At 44.6% G+C, this 19,192-nt stretch overlaps 1 protein-coding gene across 3 annotated transcripts in view; it reads left to right on the top strand.

The window, feature by feature from the left end:
* The window catches only part of Dsp (desmoplakin), a 45,638-nt gene extending 27,495 nt beyond the window's left edge, over positions 1–18,143 (top strand). Inside the window, exons 12-24 of one of the 3 annotated variants that reach the window (XM_021180003.3) lie at positions 846–1,000; positions 1,737–1,863; positions 2,679–2,880; positions 3,511–3,737; positions 4,671–4,837; positions 5,148–5,286; positions 6,166–6,359; positions 7,287–7,449; positions 8,004–8,087; positions 9,112–9,219; positions 9,963–10,061; positions 10,916–13,210; positions 14,259–18,143. In XM_021180003.3, the coding sequence (XP_021035662.1) occupies positions 846–1,000; positions 1,737–1,863; positions 2,679–2,880; positions 3,511–3,737; positions 4,671–4,837; positions 5,148–5,286; positions 6,166–6,359; positions 7,287–7,449; positions 8,004–8,087; positions 9,112–9,219; positions 9,963–10,061; positions 10,916–13,210; positions 14,259–17,495 (7,197 nt within the window). In that variant the 3' untranslated portion in view covers positions 17,496–18,143. The remainder of the gene's footprint in view (positions 1–845; positions 1,001–1,736; positions 1,864–2,678; positions 2,881–3,510; positions 3,738–4,670; positions 4,838–5,147; positions 5,287–6,165; positions 6,360–7,286; positions 7,450–8,003; positions 8,088–9,111; positions 9,220–9,962; positions 10,062–10,915; positions 13,211–14,258) is intronic. The other 2 variants (XM_029468338.2, XM_029468339.2) reach the window with 2 other exon arrangements.
* Positions 18,144–19,192: the final 1,049 nt, after the last annotated feature.

The following is a 19,192-nucleotide window of genomic DNA, read 5'->3' as shown; positions in this document are numbered from 1 at the left end:
GTCAGGATGAAGAAATCACTTTGTTACTAAGCTGCACCACCAGCCGTCAGTAGCCATGTTAAGAAGCTGTATACAGCCAGGTGTAGTGGCACATACATACCTTAGTCTTCACATTCATTCAGGAGGATCTCTGTGAGTTCAAGGTCATCGTGGTCTACATAGTAAGTTTTAGGCTATCCCACCCAGGCTACACAGTACAATTCTGCCTGTGTAAATAAATAAAGGGTGTGTGTGTGTGTAATTAATTATTTGAATTTATTTATTTATTTATTAGTGTATTGACCACTGAACCTAGGGTCTCACACATGGCCAGCAATCACACGACCACTGAGCTATATGTCCAGGCCTTTTTTGGAATTTATTATCTTGAGATATAGTCTTCCTAAGTTGATCAGTTTACCCTTAATCTTGCTCACACCCCAGGCAGTCTTTGAACTTGTAACCCTCCTGCCAATAGCCACCAGGCTAGGTAGAAGTTCACAGAGAAGGTTACTTTTTTTATTTTTACAGACTGATGTCAATTTAAGAGCAAATATGACTGAGACAAGTGACTCCCCCATATTAAAGTCTAATAAACAAAGCAGGAATTCAAAACAGGAAGAAAATAAGATGAAGTGTTTGCCTGTGGGAGAAAAGGTTTTCTCATACTCCTAGGCAATCTTCGAAGAGTCTCTTTCTCTAAGTCACGCAGGATGCAGCTGACTCTGCCGATCCCCTTTTGGTTCACATGTGTGATTTACGCACAGGTCTTGCTTGGGAGTGTCTCGATTGTCTTCATTTGATGGGGAAGCATAGGAGGACCGACAGGCTGTATGGCTTCATTTTCATCCCTGTTTCTTTGGCAGAAAATCGTACACAAAGGGGATGAGTGTATCCTGAAGGACAACAACGAGCGCAGCAAGTGGTACGTGACCGGCCCTGGAGGCGTGGACATGCTTGTCCCTTCCGTGGGCCTGATCATCCCACCTCCGAACCCACTGGCTGTGGACCTTTCTTGCAAGTAAGTTCTGAAGTTCCTAACAACTGTGACTCTGAATGGTGGGGCAGGAAGGCTGCTCACAGCAGTGTTTTCTTATTGTAATCGCCCCCAGAAAATGCACTTCCTGTAGTCACAGGTTTATGTTGAAGATTTTATTATGGATAAAAGAGAACATCTGACCATATCAGAGAGCCAGAGGCAAGCACGAGTGACATTTGCCATGCCCTTTGGAGCTTCTGGTTTTGACATTCTTTCCTTTTCTTTTTCTCTTTCTTTGTAAATCAGTTATTTCAAAAGTAGTCACAAATATGACATGCCCCTTATGGCAGCAATTGTTCAACAGCCAGTAGAACATACATTTTATAGGCTGTCCACATCAGATTCTTTCACATGCTTTAGACTGGAAATCTTGAGCCCCACATCGAGTGGGAAGTATTGGGAAATGCCCTCCCTTCCTCTCCTGCCCAGGGTTCTGGAGTTGTCCGAATTTAAGCCCTTTGCAAATTAAAACGCTGCTAACAGTCAATATAACAAAGAATTGGATAGCCTATCTCAACCAGGGTGATCTGAATGAGCTATATGACTATAGATAAAGTCACGGGTCTACTTCGGGGAAGAAGGTTAGTCTCAATCTATTGACATGTTGGCAGTTTTGAAAATCACACAATCCATAAGGTTTGGTTTAGATTATGGCAGTTGTGCAAACCTGTCCAGGTTTTCTGTTTGGGCTGGAGTGTTTTCCCTTTCTGCCTCTCAGGATTGAGCAGTACTATGAAGCCATCTTGGCTCTGTGGAACCAGCTCTACATCAACATGAAGAGCCTGGTATCTTGGCACTACTGCATGATCGACATCGAGAAGATCAGAGCCATGACTATTGCCAAGGTATGTCTCCAGGGCTGCCTAAAGGGCCATGTGGTCCAGGGTACCTATTCACTGGGCAGACGAAGATTTTGTTTCCCACCACCTGAGGCCTTTAGTCTTTCACAGGACTGGTTGGTCCACTGCTGCACAGAAAGGGATGGGACTCGGGGATAGAAAGATTGCTTAGTGTGCATGAAGCCTGGGGTTCTTAAGCTAGTACCACAAAACAAGGCAGAGTCAGCACAGGGCTGGTTGTGAGACAAACAGACATATCCCCTGAAGAGACCTGACAAGCCAAAATACTTAGGGAAAAGATGGTGTGGGCCCCCATCTCCTTAGAGATCATCGGAATGATATCATATATATCCACTAGAACAAGACAGAAGGGGAAGTCAGGAGGAATTCTTGGGAGAACTCTGAAAGTATCCCTCTGAGGCAGAGGTCCTTAAAGGTGTGGTTGGCAGAGCTGTGGGTGGAGTAGTCCTTTAGTGAAGTGATAAATGAAGAGAAGGAGACAGGAGAGGAAGTTTTAGGTCCCTTGAGGCCCTTTATCTTTTAGAATGGCTATTTTAAATGGCTGTGTTTGCTTTATTTACAGTTGAGTTTCTGCATACTATTGTTGCATACTATTGTGTTTGAATAATAATAATAAAAAAAATCTGTGAAGGAAAAAGCCACTGGCAAGCTACTGCTGTGTTTCTTAGAAACACTGATGAAGCCTCCAAGACCTTTTCTATCTTAGCCTATGACGAGGGTTGCCCTGAGCACTCTGTCTTGCGTGGGGGATATGAGGGCAGTCGTGTCTCCCCAACTCACTGTGCCCAATTCGCTTCTAGCTGAAAACGATGAGACAGGAAGATTACATGAAGACCATCGAAGACCTTGAGCTCCATTACCAAGACTTCATCAAGAACAGCCAAGGCTCGGAGATGTTTGGAGACGATGACAAGCGGAGGATGCAGTCCCAGTTCACGGATGCCCAGAAGCATTACCAGACCCTGGTCATTCAGCTTCCTGGCCACCCCCAGCACCAGACAGGTCAGCCTGGACCATCTGTTTCCTTAGTATCCGTCACATAGGTTAGTTTGAAAAGAGAAAGCCACCTGTGTAGAACTGTTTATTTGAATGACGCTTAGTATGCTATGTGTTGAGAGAATCAAATACCTGAAACTGGACAAGTGGTAAAGAAAGAACATTTATTTAGTTCGTTATTCTGATGGCTTGGAAACAGTATGGAGCCTGGTGAGTGATCTGTGGCTTTTTTGTAACTCAACAGAGGAGCAGAAGTGGGAATGGTGGCATGTACAAAGGATGGAATGCCTTTAGAATAAATCACTCTATTGAGGTCTGAATAGTGCCAGGGACTTAAACATCCCCCAGGAGATGGACAGTCATGCTTGTTGAGGGTAGTACCCTAATAATCTACTAGGCCTACCTCTTAAAGGCCCTGCTACATCAGGACTTTTACATTAGGGACCAGTCTTCTGGCACAAATACTTGAGGCACAACAAGCTTTATCTACTACACAGCAGATATATAAAATAATTTGTATCCCAGAGTTCTAGAATCTAGTCACAGGGAGTAGGAGTATTTTTATACAGTTGAGGTACCTAGCACCTTGCCCGCTTGGCAGTCTCTCATATGTATGGTCCTAACTTATTTTTATAGTCACCAAAACCGAAATCACTCACCTGGGTACCTGCCAAGATGTCAACCACAATAAAGTGATCGAAACGAACCGAGAAAATGACAAACAGGAGACATGGCTGCTGATGGAGCTGCAGAAGATCCGCAGGCAGATGGAACATTGTGAGGCCAGGATGTCGCTTAAAAATCTCCTGCTTGCAGAGCAAGGCTCTACACACCATATCACCGTGAAAATCAACGAGCTCAAGGTAGGACCTGCTAACGTTAATCTCCTGATTCTGCAGGTCCTTAGGCTTATCTGTAAATAAAGAGAACCACCCCATGGTGTACATGTTTGTAGGCTAGTGTATTTGATTTCCATTGCTACACTAGAGATGCTTTTAAGGTTAAAAGTGTTAAGAATCACACAGCTACAGTGCAGAATGTGTGTGTGTGTGTATATACACACACATATGTATATCCTAAACTTGTGGTATATTTAGACTATGAAAGATATATTTATTTTAAATTATGAAAGGTCAGGGAGGTTACAGGTATATGAGTATGGGTTCCCACGGAGGTCAGAAGAGGGTATCAGATCCCCCATAGCTGACGTTATAGTCATCTGTGAGCTGCCCCAGGTAGGTGCTGGGAAGCCAACTCGGGTCTTCTGCAAGAGCTGCAGGCCCCCAACCACTGAGTTTCTCCAGCCCAATGTGGAATATTATCCAGTTTTTAAAAAACGAAAGAAAAATTGAGAACTGTGTGAACCTAGGGGATGTTAGGTTGAGTGAAATGGACCAAGGGCAGAAAGACAGACAGTATGAAGTCTCAATTACATGTCTAATTTAATAAGGAGTCAGACATATAGAAACACATGCCTAGTGATGACCAGGGGTGGGCCAGGGAGAAAGTGCAGAGAATGAAGGTCAAAGGGTGCACGTTTGCAGTAAGATCAATCTGAGATCTGGCGTGAAGCAGGGGACTGTGGGTAATAATGTACTCATTGAAAGTTTCCTAAGAGAGTAGATTTTAGGTGCCCTTACCATACACATGTATATAAGCAATATGACAGGTACCTGACAGGAACCTTTGTTTTGCAGAGCAGGACAGCATGCTGGCATACCTTAAAGCGTCCGATTAAAAATGACTTCGAAAGAGTTGCACAGCTAGTGACTTGTGCTCCCCTCCTTTCTTGACAGAGCGTACAGAACGACTCCCAAGCCCTGGCTGAGGTTCTCAATCAGCTTAAAGACATGCTTGCCAACTTCCGAGGCTCTGAAAAGTACTGCTACCTGCAGAATGAGATATTTGGACTCTTTCAGAAGCTGGAAAATATCAATGGTGTCTCAGATGGCTACTTAAACAGGTGTGCACTGCCAATGTCGCTCAAGAACAGTTGGCACTTTCAAATTTCCTTTTGCTTTCCCTTTTGGTGTGGGGGATAGAGCCCAGGGTGACTGTTCTCTCTACAACCCACATCCCCAACGCTGTCAAGTTTCGTTCTTGCCTGCTTTTGTTCATTATATGCTTGGCCTATTGGAGATTGTGCCTTAAAGACACCCGCCCTCCTCTCAACTGCTTTTACATCGCCCAGTTTCCCAAAAGTGACTGAGAGCCAATGGTAACCATCTGATTACATCACTGGAAACTTTAGCCACATCTTTTGTGCTTTGCAGCCTGTGTTCCGTGAGAGCCCTTCTCCAGGCTATTCTGCAAACGGAAGACATGCTGAAGGTCTATGAAGCGAGGCTGACGGAGGAGGAAACTGTCTGTCTGGACCTGGATAAAGTAGAGGCTTACCGCTGCGGGCTGAAGGTAACGTAAACAGTCGGAACGATAGCCTGGACCCCGAGAAATGACGGAGAGCTTGGCCCTCTGCTGCGAAGGTTCACTAAGTTTTCATGAGTATTTTATTTTTAGAATTATTGTAGGTTTACAGGAAAGCTGACAGGATAGAGCCCATATACACTGTACCTAGTTTCTTCTAGTATATCAGTGTCATACATTTGTGTGATCTACTTGATGTGATTGGAGAGTTGGTAATGACATATTGGTATAGGCTAACACCCATGCCTTTTGTTTAAAAAGGAGGCTCTCATGTAGGTCACATAGGTCTCAAGCCGAGGCTAGCCTAGAACTCCAGCTCCTCTTATCTCCACCTTGTGGCACTGGGATTATAGGGGTGCACTACCCCACCCAAGATGTGCAACTGGGTTTCGTGGGGCTTGGGGCCTTTTTGCTTTTATTGTCCACACATGACTAATGTCTGTCATTGACAGGGAACTCTGTTTTCCAGTGCCCGTTATCAGGAACAGGATGGAAGTGATTTGTAGTGGGAATCGTTGGTGAAGTCCTAAATTAGAATGATGTCTACACACCAGAGCCTCTCAGCCATGAGTGGTAGTTTATGCCTGTAATCCCAGTAGTTGAGAGGCAGAGGCAGGGGAATTACTATCTTAGAAATACTGAGGATCAAATCCAGAGCCTTGTGACTGTTAAGCTTCTCCAACACTGAGCTATGTCTCCAGGTCTTCCTCTTTTAAAGTCAGTGATATGAGCCAATATGTATGTAGCTAAGAATGGTATTTTGCCTCAGCATCAGAAAATAAGTAATAAATAGCGACTCGGGGGGTGGTGTACAGTGGTGGAGGAGGAGATTAATTCATGTGCACCTTTTCCCCCTTTAACTTGCAGAAAATAAAAAATGACTTGAACCTGAAAAAGTCGCTGTTGGCCACCATGAAGACGGAGCTGCAGAAGGCACAGCAGATCCACTCCCAGTCCTCTCAGCAGTACCCGCTCTATGACCTGGACCTGGGCAAATTCACTGAGAAAGTGACCCAGCTGACGGACCGCTGGCAAAAGATAGATAAACAGATAGACTTCAGGTGTGCTGGCCTCCTTCCTTCCCCGGGGTCCTCCTGTTCGGTGGTTCAGATTCTACGAGTGGTATTGCTGTCCTTGGCCAGCCTGATTTCTGTCCTTAGTCCTGACTATTCTGAATAGTTTATACAAACGCACTTATTCAGGGTGTAGGCTTTTGTGAGTGGCTTCCACACGGTGTGTAGCTTCCAGGCGCCCTATCTCTTGTGGCATGCTTTGTGCGTCTTGTTTATTTAATCTTAGTCATTTATTGCTGTGGGAGTGGGGATTGAACCTGGGACTTTCCGTATGCTGGACAAGCATAGCTTTGAGGAGGTACCTTTGAGCTACTCCCCAAACCCCCTGATATATATATTTTAAATTGGGTCACTGAGTCATGCTATATTGCTCAGGCTGGTTTGGAACCTAAGCTCTCACTGCCTCAACCTCCTGAGTGCTAGGATGATTGGCATGTGCCTGATATCACATCTGAGTACTTTTTTAATCTGCCTTTAAAAAATTAAATTAAATCCTCCCCCCAGTTAAATTTTGTCTATTTTTTTTTTTTAGTTTTTTATGGGGGAAGCGGTAAGATAGGATCTTATGTAACCCTGGCTGTCTTCCAGTGCCTGGTGCAGTCAAGATTGACCTCAAAATCTTGATCCTCCAGCCTCTACCTCCCGAGTTCTGCCACACACAGCTTTTTCATCTCTCTTTATGGCTGGCAACTGTTCCCTTGTTTGGAAGTGCATCATAGTTGATAGATATTAGGGGTTTTAGTTTTGAGATATGATGAAAAAATGCTATGATAAACATTCACATATAAGCTTTTGTGTTTGTAGGATTTCAGTTCCTTTACCTCGACACCAAGGAGAATTGTTGGCTGACTTAATGTGCTACATATTTTAATATGTAATAAGAGTGTCCTAATAATTTTATGCATTTTTCCATAGATTGTGGGACCTGGAGAAACAAATCAAACAACTGAGGAATTATCGGGACAACTATCAGAGCTTCTGCAAGTGGCTATATGATGCCAAACGCCGCCAGGACTCTCTAGAGTCCATGAAGTTTGGAGATTCCAACACAGTCATGCGGTTTTTGAATGAGCAGAAGGTAGAGCCCGACTCCAACGTCCTGTTGAGATTAGTTTTGTTTAAGCTGGGTTTGCCACTAGTTTGAAATGATGAATATTTCATGTTATGAATCCACCTTGTGAATGTTTAAGGAGTGTGGAATATTAGAAAGGAATATGACTGAAGAATCGTGATAGTGGGGGTGGTTTTGGGATCTAGTAAAGAAGCGTTAGAACTGAGACAGCGAGTGCGTGCATTCCCTGTAATCTCAGGAGCTGGGGGTGCGGGCAGAGGTAGGAGATTCTAGAGTTCAAGGCCAGCCTTGACCCTCTCTCAAAAAGGAGAGAGAGAGAGAGGAGAGGAGAGGAGAGGAGACCTATACAGTAGTGCTGAGTGAAAGTCTCCACTTAAAAGTAATAAATTGGAGGCTTTCTTCTCCTGTCTGAATGGAGAAAAGTTCTCCTCTCAAGCCTTTCCTGAACATGAGTCCATATAGTAATAGACTGAAGGGGTGGGGGGGGACCACCGTAGAAGTAACACTTAGATTTGTATGATTTGTATGCTTTAACATTTGAAATATTTCATTCTGTATAGAACCTGCACAATGAAATATCTGGCAAACGAGACAAATCAGAAGAAGTGCATAAAATCGCTGAACTTTGTGCAAACTCAATTAAGGTATATCGGTTCCATTAAGAATGATGGCACACTACTATGGGAGGGTGTAGAATCTGAATTCGCTGTATTCACCTATGAATATACCAAAGGATTAAAAAAAGAATGGTTCGTGATGGTTGGCCAGATGGCTCACTTAGGCAAGGGTGCTCGCCACTGAGTCTAACAACCTGAAGATTTAAAAGAACGTTGGTATTTCATCAAGAGTGTTATTAATCACATTATTTGTTGTTTTCCTTTAAAGCCTATAAACTTATTAAAGGTAGTGACCATCTATATTCTGTCCTGAAGAACCTGTGTAAGTTTGCTATTCACTGAGTTCAGGGTAGAGAGATAGCTTAGCCATTCAAGACTCACACTTCTTTTTAGAAATAATTTATTTATATTTTATGTGCATTTGGTGTTCTGCCTGCTTGTATGATTGTGTGAGACTATCAGATCTCTTGGACTGGAGTTACAGACAGTTGTGAGCTGCCATGTGGGTGCTGGGAACTGAACCAGGTTCCTTTGGAAGAACAATTAGTGCTCTTAACTGCTAAGCCATTTCTCCATCCCCAAGGTTTACAGTCCTAAATGGCCAAGAGTTTGGGTCCCGTTTATTTTACTTCATTGCACTTTGGAAATATCCCTGTGGAAAAAGCTAGTCTTTATTCATTAGATTAGCACTCTGTGAAAAAAAAATGAACAAATTTCATTTATTAACAATATTAACTGATTATTGTTAAGGGCCTTTGTGAGAGATTCTTCGAAATAATTTGATGATGTAAATCGGTGGAATTATAACTGCTAGTGACTGAGGCAGGAGTATTGCTGTGAATTCAAGGCCAGCCTGGACCAGACAGTGAGTTCTAGACTATTCAGGAACACAGTGAGACTTTGTCTCAAAAACTGAAAACGAGCAAAGATGGGTTTTCTAAGGAGTGGAGTATATAGCTTCGGGATAGAGTATTTACCTAAGCAGGCAGGATCCTGGGTTTGAATCACTGCCAACACAAAGATGCTTTTCCTAAACGTTGTTATTCTGCAGGATTATGAACTGCAGCTGGCATCGTACACCTCAGGGCTGGAAACTCTACTGAACATACCTATCAAGAGGACCATGGTTCAGTCCCCATCCGGGGTGATTCTGCAAGAGGTATGTAGTAAGTCATTACCTATCTCAATGTCGACCATCATAAGCCATTATGTATCTCTTAATGTGTGTTGTCGCTTCTACCTGTCTTTGCTCTGTTTCCTACCTTGCTGCAATAAATGCATCTCTGGTACAGAGTATCCACCTTAATCCAGGGCTTATACCCGTCTCCCTTTGGTGTGAGTCAGTACCCACGACACAGTTTAGGAAATCATCTGTGGAAGTCTGAGTGTGTCGTTTATACACTGGACGGGACTTGCCGAATTTGGTGAGGTGGACCTAAGTAGTGGAAGTTGTGTAGTAGATTTCTAAAAGACAGCTTTCCCCACAGATGTCAGAGAAGGCCAACTGGAGTGGAGAGGACGGAACACAGATGGCTCGGGTCCTTTGTTTTGCTGGATCTCTAGATTCTGGGTCCAGCAAAACCGATAGATGGGAATTTACTGTTAATCTTATAATACCACTGTTTTATTTATTTTTTAATATTTATTTTATGTTTATATGAGTATACTGTTGCTGTCTTCAGATACACCAGAAGAGGGCAGTAGATCCTATTACAGAAGGTTGTGAGCCACCGTGTGGTTGCTGGGAATTGAACTCAGGACCTTTGGAAGAGCAGCCAGTGCTCTTAACCTCTGAGCCATCTCTCCAGCCCGTTTTATGATTTTAAGAAGGCAAAATTATTCAACTTGTACAGAATTAAAAAAAAAAAAACAACTGATATTTCTTTTTCTCTTTCCCCCAAGGCTGCGGACATTCATGCGAGATACATTGAACTGCTTACAAGGTCTGGAGACTACTACAGATTCCTAAGTGAGATGCTGAAGAGTCTGGAAGATCTAAAGGTAATTCATTTCCTTGAAGGTTTTGTTTTTGTTTTTGTTTTTTTTTTAAAGAAAGAAATGGCATAGAACCTTGTCAACTCTGCTTCATTATAATACAGTTTGGTCAAATTGCAGTGGTTGGTTTGATGCAGTTTGAGTGTGGGCTCAGCACTGTGTGTGCTCTTGAGTGGCTGCTCCAAGTGGACTTAGGTAGCATTTGCCGAATTGTGATTACTTTGTCAAAGCCTTATGGTTTCATTTAGTGCTTTATTTATATGAAAATTTCTTTATTTATATAAAATTTCAGATCGACTTATAGACTAGCTGGATTTTAATCTTTAATGCCAAATAATTATTCAATATATTCTCCCTTAGTGAGAGTAGAGCTGAATTCATATGGATATTTGCTCTATACCATTGAATGCATGCCATATGATGGATGGATCAAATCAAAAGCTTTTTGGTTTTGCTTTATGAGACCAAACAAAATAAAATGAAACAAAACAAAAACTAGGCTGGCCTCAGATTGACAATCTTCTCGTCTCTGCCTCTAAAGTGTAGGATTACAGGATGTGCTACCATGCATAGTTAATCACAAGCTTTTGATCATGGAGAAAGTTATTTCATTTTAAAAAAAAATGAGGAGACTGGAGTTCAAAGTTGATGTATCATTCCCTACAATCCTGTGAACAGCCAATGGAAGCATTGTAGGAGGCATAGAGGGCCTTCGATTGTTTTCTGGTAGTTTTATCTGATACCAGTTGTGTGTATGTGTGTGTAAAATACATATGGCTCTGAAGAGAAAAGGTGTTGTTTCTTCCTTGTGGTCCAAAGTGCCTTCTTTTCAACATGATTTCTGATTTTTATATCCACAGCTGAAAAACACCAAGATTGAAGTTTTGGAAGAGGAGCTAAGACTGGCCCGGGATGCCAACTCGGAAAATTGCAATAAGAATAAGTTCCTAGATCAGAACCTGCAGAAATACCAGGCAGAGTGTTCCCAGTTCAAGGCAAAGCTTGTGAGCCTGGAGGAGCTCAAGAGACAAGCTGAGCTGGATGGAAAGTCAGCCAAGCAAAACCTAGACAAGTGCTACGGTCAGATCAAGGAACTCAATGAGAAGATCACCCGGCTGACCTATGAGATCGAAGACGAGAAGCGCCGGAGAAAGACCGTGGAGGACAGGTTCGACCAACAGAAGAATGACTATGATCAGCTGCAGAAGGCAAGGCAGTGTGAGAAGGAGAACCTTGGCTGGCAGAAGCTGGAGTCTGAGAAAGCCATCAAGGAGAAGGAGTACGAGATAGAGAGGTTGAGGGTTCTGCTGCAGGAAGAGGGCGCCCGGAAGAGAGAATATGAAAATGAGCTGGCAAAGGTAAGAAACCACTATAATGAGGAGATGAGTAATTTAAGGAACAAGTATGAAACAGAGATTAACATCACCAAGACCACCATCAAGGAGATATCCATGCAGAAGGAAGACGATTCCAAGAATCTCAGAAACCAGCTGGACAGACTCTCCCGGGAGAACCGAGATCTTAAGGATGAGATAGTCAGGCTCAATGACAGCATCTTGCAGGCCACGGAGCAGCGAAGGCGAGCTGAGGAGAACGCCCTGCAGCAGAAAGCCTGTGGCTCGGAAATCATGCAGAAGAAGCAGCACCTGGAGATTGAACTAAAGCAGATCATCCAGCAGCGCTCAGAGGACAACGCCAGGCACAAGCAGTCCCTGGAGGAGGCTGCCAAGACCATCCAGGACAAGAACAAAGAGATCGAAAGACTCAAAGCTGAGTATCAGGAGGAGGCCAAGCGGCGCTGGGAATACGAAAATGAACTGAGTAAGGTAAGAAACAGTTACGATGAGGAGATCATTAGCTTAAAAAACCAGTTCGAGACGGAGATCAACATCACCAAGACCACGATCCACCAGCTGACCATGCAAAAGGAAGAGGACACCAGTGGCTACCGAGCACAGATAGACAATCTCACCCGAGAAAACAGGAGCTTGTGTGAGGAGGTCAAGAGGCTGAAGAACACTCTAGCCCAGACCACCGAGAACCTCAGGAGGGTCGAAGAGAACGCCCAGCAGCAGAAGGCCACTGGCTCAGAGATGTCTCAGAGGAAACAGCAGTTGGAGATCGAGCTCCGACAGGTCACTCAGATGCGAACTGAAGAGAGCATGAGGTACAAGCAGTCCCTCGATGATGCTGCCAAGACCATCCAGGATAAGAACAAGGAGATCGAAAGGCTCAAACACCTTGTAGACAAAGAAACCAATGAGAGGAAGTGCCTGGAGGACAAAAATTCCAAGTTGCAGAGAGTCCAGTATGACCTGCAGAAAGCCAACAACAGCGCCACGGAGGCCATGAGCAAACTGAAGGTTCAGGAACAGGAGTTAACGCGCCTACGGATTGACTATGAGAGGGTATCCCAGGAGAGGACGGTGAAGGATCAGGACATCACGAGGATCCAGAGCTCCCTGAAGGATCTGCAGCTGCAGAAGCAGAAAGCAGAAGAGGAGCTGAGTAGGCTAAAGAGAACAGCCTCCGACGAGTCCTCCAAGAGGAAGATGCTGGAGGAGGAGCTAGAGGCCATGAGGAGGTCTTTGAAAGAGCAAGCCGTCAAAATCACCAACCTGACCCAGCAGCTGGAGCAGGCATCCATTGTTAAGAAGAGGAGCGAGGATGACCTCAGGCAGCAGAGGGATGTGCTGGATGGCCATGTGAGGGAGAAGCAGAGGACCCAGGAGGAGCTGAGGAGGCTCTCCTTGGATGTCGAGGCTCTTCGGCGGCAACTGGTCCAGGAACAGGAGAATGTCAAGCAGGCTCACTTGAGGAATGAGCATTTCCAGAAGGCCATAGAAGACAAAAGCAGGAGCCTCAATGAGAGTAAAATAGAGATCGAGAGGTTACAGTCGCTCACGGAGAACCTGACCAAGGAGCACTTGATGCTGGAGGAAGAGCTGAGGAACCTGAGGCTGGAGTACGACGACCTGCGGAGGGGCCGGAGTGAAGCGGACAGCGATAAAAACTCAACCATCTCCGAGCTAAGGAGCCAACTGCAGATCAGCAACAATCGAACCCTGGAGCTGCAGGGGCTGATTAATGATTTACAGAGAGAGAGGGAAAATTTGAGACAGGAAATTGAGAAATTCCAAAAGCAGGCTTTAGAGGTATTCACAAATATTTGATCAAAGCTTCACTGTTTCTCCCGTAACTGACCCCAGATCTAATCTCAACTGTTGTCTTGCTGCTTCCAGAATGTCTAATTTCTCTCTCTTTTTTTTTACTGCTCATAAACTTACTACTCAGATCTATACTATGGCTTTAAATTCATTCCCATACCATTCACTCTTCAGTGCATTGAATGCCATTCTGTTGGAAACCTGTGCTTGACTCTACTTCAAAAACCTTAGCATGAGAAAAACATCTAAGAGACTTCCCACAATGTTCTGCTCTTGCCTGGGGTTTCCAGTGAGTGCAAGATCACGCACTTAGCTTGCATAAGGTCCTGGGTTCCGTTCCCAGCACCAACATTTTAACGTTGTAAAATACAAGGTGGTTCTTCTTATCTAGTGGTCTGACTGGACGTCATCTTTAATTCAATTTTTTCCTCAGTGAAATTGATTATTTCTTACAAAATTTTTAAATTTCCACCTCACTTAGATGTCTTTTCTGCATGCATTACCCTGTTGTCTTTTGATTATGAGCCTAACGTCTCTTTCTGTTTGATGTCTTCTAACAAGCCCTAATTTAAAAATGACTTCTAATATATTTGACTTCTATAGACAATATTTGTGTGGGGCTGGGCTGTGTGTGTGTGTGTTTGTATATTTGTATTGCTTTGTTAAATGTGTCAGTACAGTGTACCAGGTGAAATGTAGGTACAGCAGGGATGGTACCTTGGAAGAAAACTGCTCTCCTTTTTTTCAAACTTCATTACTGTTAAAAGTAAGGCAGGCCTACGACTTCTAATTCTGTCTATGGAAAAGGAACACAAAACAGTAAGTATGAAGCCATTTACCAAACTGGCAACCGACATTTTCATAATTTTTTCCAGTAATGTGTCAGGTAGCAAATTAACAGGGAAAATGCAGACAGGGGAAAATGAGACTATGTTTAAAATACATATGTAGGAAAGGAGGTTAAATCACACTGATCATATGTTAGCATCTAAACAATATTTTTTCCCCATTTCTTTCTTTCTTTTTTGAATTCTAGGCATCTAATAGGATACAGGAGTCAAAGAGTCAGTGCACTCAAGTTGTTCAGGAGAGAGAGAGCCTGCTGGTGAAGATCAAAGTCCTGGAGCAAGACAAGGCGAGGCTGCAGCGGCTGGAGGATGAGCTGAACCGTGCCAAAGCAACGCTGGAGGCAGAAAGCCGGGTGAAACAGCGTCTGGAGTGTGAGAAGCAGCAGATCCAGAACGACCTGAACCAGTGGAAAACTCAGTACTCCCGCAAGGAGGAGACCATTAGGAAGATAGAGTCGGAAAGAGAGAAGAGCGAACGAGAAAAGAACAGTCTCAGGAGTGAGATCGAGAGGCTCCAGGCGGAGATCAAGAGGATCGAAGAGAGATGCAGGAGGAAGCTAGAGGACTCTTCTAGGGAGACTCAGTCCCAGCTGGAATCTGAACGCTGCAGGCTTCAGAAGGAGATCGAGAAACTCAGGCAGCGCCCCTATGGGTCCCATCGGGAGACCCAGACGGAGTACGAGTGGACCGTTGATTCCTCCAAGCTGGTATTTGATGGGCTGAGGAAGAAGGTGACAGCAATGCAGCTCTATGAGTGCCAGCTGATTGACAAGACGACGCTAGACAAGCTGTTGAAGGGGAAGAAGTCAGTGGAGGAGGTGGCTTCAGAGATCCAGCCTTTCCTGCGCGGCGCAGGGGCCATCGCCGGGGCTTCCGCTTCTCCCAAGGAAAAGTACTCTTTGGTGGAGGCCAAGAGAAAGAAATTCATCACCCCAGAATCCACAGTCATGCTTCTGGAGGCCCAGGCAGCCACCGGTGGTATCATCGATCCCCATCGGAATGAGAAGCTCTCTGTGGACAACGCCATAGCCCGGGATCTCATTGACTTCGACGACCGCCAACAGATCTACACAGCGGAGAAAGCCATCACTGGTTTTGATGACCCATTTTCGGGCAAGACGGTCTCTGTTTCAGAAGCCATCAAGAAGAATTTGATTGACAGAGAAACCGGAATGCGCCTGCTGGAAGCCCAGCTTGCTTCAGGGGGTGTAGTTGATCCAGTCAACAGTGTCTTTTTGCCAAAAGATGTCGCCTTGGCCCGTGGGCTGATTGATAGAGATTTGTATCGCTCCTTGAATGATCCCCGAGATAGTCAGAAGAACTTCGTGGATCCAATCACCAAGAAGAAGGTCAGCTACATGCAACTGAGAGAAAGGTGCAGAATCGAACCCCACACGGGTCTGCTCCTGCTGTCAGTACAGAAGAGAAGCATGTCTTTCCAAGGAATCAGACAACCTGTGACTGTCACTGAATTGGTTGATTCTGGCATATTAAGACCATCCACTGTAAACGAACTGGAATCTGGTCAGATTTCATATGATGAGGTTGGTGAGAGAATCAAGGACTTCCTCCAGGGTTCAAGCTGCATAGCAGGCATATATAATGAGACCACTAAGCAGAAGCTTGGTATCTATGAGGCGATGAAAATAGGCTTAGTTCGACCTGGTACCGCTCTGGAGTTGCTGGAAGCCCAAGCAGCTACTGGTTTTATCGTGGATCCTGTCAGCAATTTAAGGCTACCTGTGGAGGAAGCCTACAAGAGAGGTCTGGTAGGCATTGAGTTCAAAGAGAAGCTTCTGTCTGCGGAACGAGCCGTCACTGGCTACAACGATCCTGAGACCGGAAACATCATTTCTTTATTCCAAGCAATGAACAAGGAGCTCATCGAAAAGGGCCATGGCATTCGCTTGCTGGAGGCACAGATCGCAACCGGCGGCATCATCGACCCGAAGGAGAGCCATCGGTTACCGGTTGACATGGCATATAAGAGGGGTTATTTCAATGAGGAGCTTAGCGAAATCCTCTCAGACCCAAGTGATGATACCAAAGGCTTTTTCGATCCAAACACTGAAGAAAACCTCACCTATCTGCAACTGAAAGAGAGATGCATCAAAGATGAGGAAACAGGGCTCTGCCTGCTACCTCTGAAAGAGAAGAAGAAACAAGTGCAGACTTCGCAGAAGAACACGCTCAGAAAGCGGCGGGTGGTCATAGTTGACCCGGAAACCAATAAGGAGATGTCTGTTCAGGAGGCCTACAAGAAAGGTCTCATTGATTATGACACCTTCAAGGAGCTATGTGAACAGGAGTGCGAATGGGAAGAAATAACCATCACAGGCTCAGACGGCTCCACCAGGGTGGTCCTAGTGGACAGGAAGACCGGCAGTCAGTATGACATTCAAGATGCTATTGACAAGGGCCTCGTTGACAGGAAGTTTTTTGATCAATACAGATCAGGCAGCCTTAGCCTTACACAGTTTGCTGACATGATCTCCTTGAAAAACGGCGTCGGCAACAGCAGCGGCTTGGGTGGGAGTGTCAACGATGATGTTTTTAGCAGCTCCCGACACGACTCCGTGAGTAAGATTTCCACCATATCCAGTGTCAGAAATCTAACCATCCGAAGCAGCTCTCTGTCAGACCCTCTGGAGGAGTCGAGCCCCATTGCAGCCATCTTTGACACAGAGAACCTGGAGAAAATCTCGATCGCAGAAGGTATAGAGCGGGGCATTGTGGATAGCATCACCGGTCAGAGGCTTCTGGAGGCTCAGGCCTGCACTGGTGGCATCATTCACCCTACCACTGGTCAGAAGCTCTCCCTTCAAGATGCAGTCAACCAGGGTCTCATTGACCAAGACATGGCCACCAGGCTGAAGCCTGCCCAGAAGGCCTTCATCGGCTTTGAAGGGGTAAAAGGAAAGAAGAAGATGTCAGCAGCAGAGGCAGTGAAAGAGAAATGGCTTCCCTACGAGGCAGGCCAGCGCTTCCTGGAGTTCCAGTTCCTCACCGGAGGCCTTGTTGACCCGGAAGTGCATGGGAGGATCAGCACCGAAGAAGCAATCCGCAAAGGTTTCATCGATGGCCGTGCAGCTCAGAGGTTGCAGGACATCAGCAGCTATGCCAAAATCCTCACCTGCCCCAAAACCAAGTTAAAAATCTCCTACAAGGATGCCATGAATCGCTCTATGGTGGAAGACATCACTGGGCTGCGCCTTCTGGAAGCCGCCTCCGTGTCCTCGAAGGGTTTGCCTAGCCCTTATAACATGTCAGCCCCAGGCTCCCGCTCTGGTTCAAGGTCCGGATCTCGCTCGGGCTCCCGCTCTGGCTCTCGCAGCGGGTCTCGGAGAGGAAGCTTTGATGCTACGGGCAATTCTTCTTACTCCTATTCCTATTCATTCAGCAGTAGCTCCATTGGGGGTTACTAGTGGTCAGAAGTAGTGGCCGTACCTTAGGATCATTTGTATGAATGTCTACTTTATCTTAACAAAGAAAACCTGGTGCTTGCAGTATAGCTGTAGAACTTTCTATGCTCAAAACGTAGCTGCAATAAAACCCCAGTAGTAAAGGCTCATTTAGCTCTGTAGCTTTCGGCTCAATTAATGTACTTCCATATAGTGAATGAGAAGCGGTAGTCATTTGTAAGGATAGCACACATTGAATTTGGAATTTACTTCTTCCGTGTTTTGATTAATTCTCTGTAACTTTTCTTGGCTTATAAGGTCCAATTTCTGTGCCTGGAGATATAAGAAATTACACTGACTACTGGTGGCTTAGTACTTATGTTGTCTCTCACCTAAATAGTTCCACTTTCTGCATTAGGAGAAAACTGCTCCCCCTTCCCAAGTATTTTGGTTCAAGTTTCCTTTAGTTTGAGAACATAGATTGTATCACCCATATATTCTTGAATACACTTGTTTGGTTTGGTATTACTTTGACTATGTCCACAATAGCAGCAATCTTTGCTTTTTGTTAGCCAAGGTGTTCTGTTTATTTGGCTTGTCATCTTCCATGTGCTTTAAAAAGGTGTTGTTTTGAAGTTTGCTGTTCTGGCAATAAACTTTCAGACCTTGGAAGTGCTTGTGTTTTGATTTATAATGCATTTATGCGTACAAAGAGATTTAATTGCTGATTTTTATATGTCATAAAATCGGTCTAAATCTACTAATAACCTAATAAGAAAGCCCATCAAAATACTAGTTGGGATTTTTGTTTTTAAAAAGAGATGGTCTTCTACATTTAGTTTTTTCAACTTAGCTCTTTGGAAAGAAGCTAATGAGACTAGGTCATCCTAGTGACCAAAGCCCTGCTCTGTCTTATTCTGGGTAGTAAGTTTCAGAAGCACCAGCCAAAAGTATCATAGGACTGTGGCAAGAAGGACTGTGGATAGCCTCAAAATAAAAAATGTTGCATTTTATCACCCGAAAGGAAAAACAAAATGGTTCTTGAATCTATGGAAAGGATCCATTGAAGAGTTCTTGGCTCTACACTGAAAAATAAGGAATGATTTATTTTGCCCCATGGTTTCAGTTCATAATCCTTGCCTCCACTGCCTCTGGGTGCATCTTAAGGCAGAACCTCATGGCAGTGGGATAGATACCTTAGGGTGGGCAGGAATGGGAGGGGAAATGGAAGGAAGAGACTTGCTCCTCGTGGTCTACTTCCTCTAGGCTCCGCTCCCTAAAAATTTTCAAGTCTTTCTAAGTAGCTCTACTTAGACCAAACCTTCTATATCCAGCCTAAGGAAGACCTGTTGTGTCTGGTATTGGGCAAGGTACTGTGAGAATTCATTAGAAATTTACAAGTCCACAAGAAGTTTGCAGTTTGGGTGGGGACAGGAGACACATAAAACAATCAGAGGAACAATCTGCATCCATCAGCGTGAATTGCACAGACAGATAAGATGGAGAACAGCAAATAAAGTGCAGAACAGCAAGAACAAGAGCGGATATATGGATGCTATTGGGGGCTTTTGGTACCAATTGAACGCTACCTTTATTTTCAATGAACAGGGTATTTTTCCTTCATAGTGGTACTTCTCTCTCTCTCTCTCTCTCTCTCTCTCTCTCTCTCTCTCTCTCTCTCTCACAGTCCATCTCTTCTTTGTCCCCATCTCCTAATTTGA

The sequence above is a fragment of the Mus caroli genome, unplaced genomic scaffold (genome assembly GCF_978045245.1).
Source record: "Mus caroli unplaced genomic scaffold, Mus_caroli_1 scaffold_15, whole genome shotgun sequence".
Classification (NCBI taxonomy): domain Eukaryota; kingdom Metazoa; phylum Chordata; class Mammalia; order Rodentia; family Muridae; genus Mus; species Mus caroli.
The sequence above is the reverse complement of the archived record's forward strand: the minus strand, read 5'-3'. Positions and strand labels throughout refer to the sequence as shown.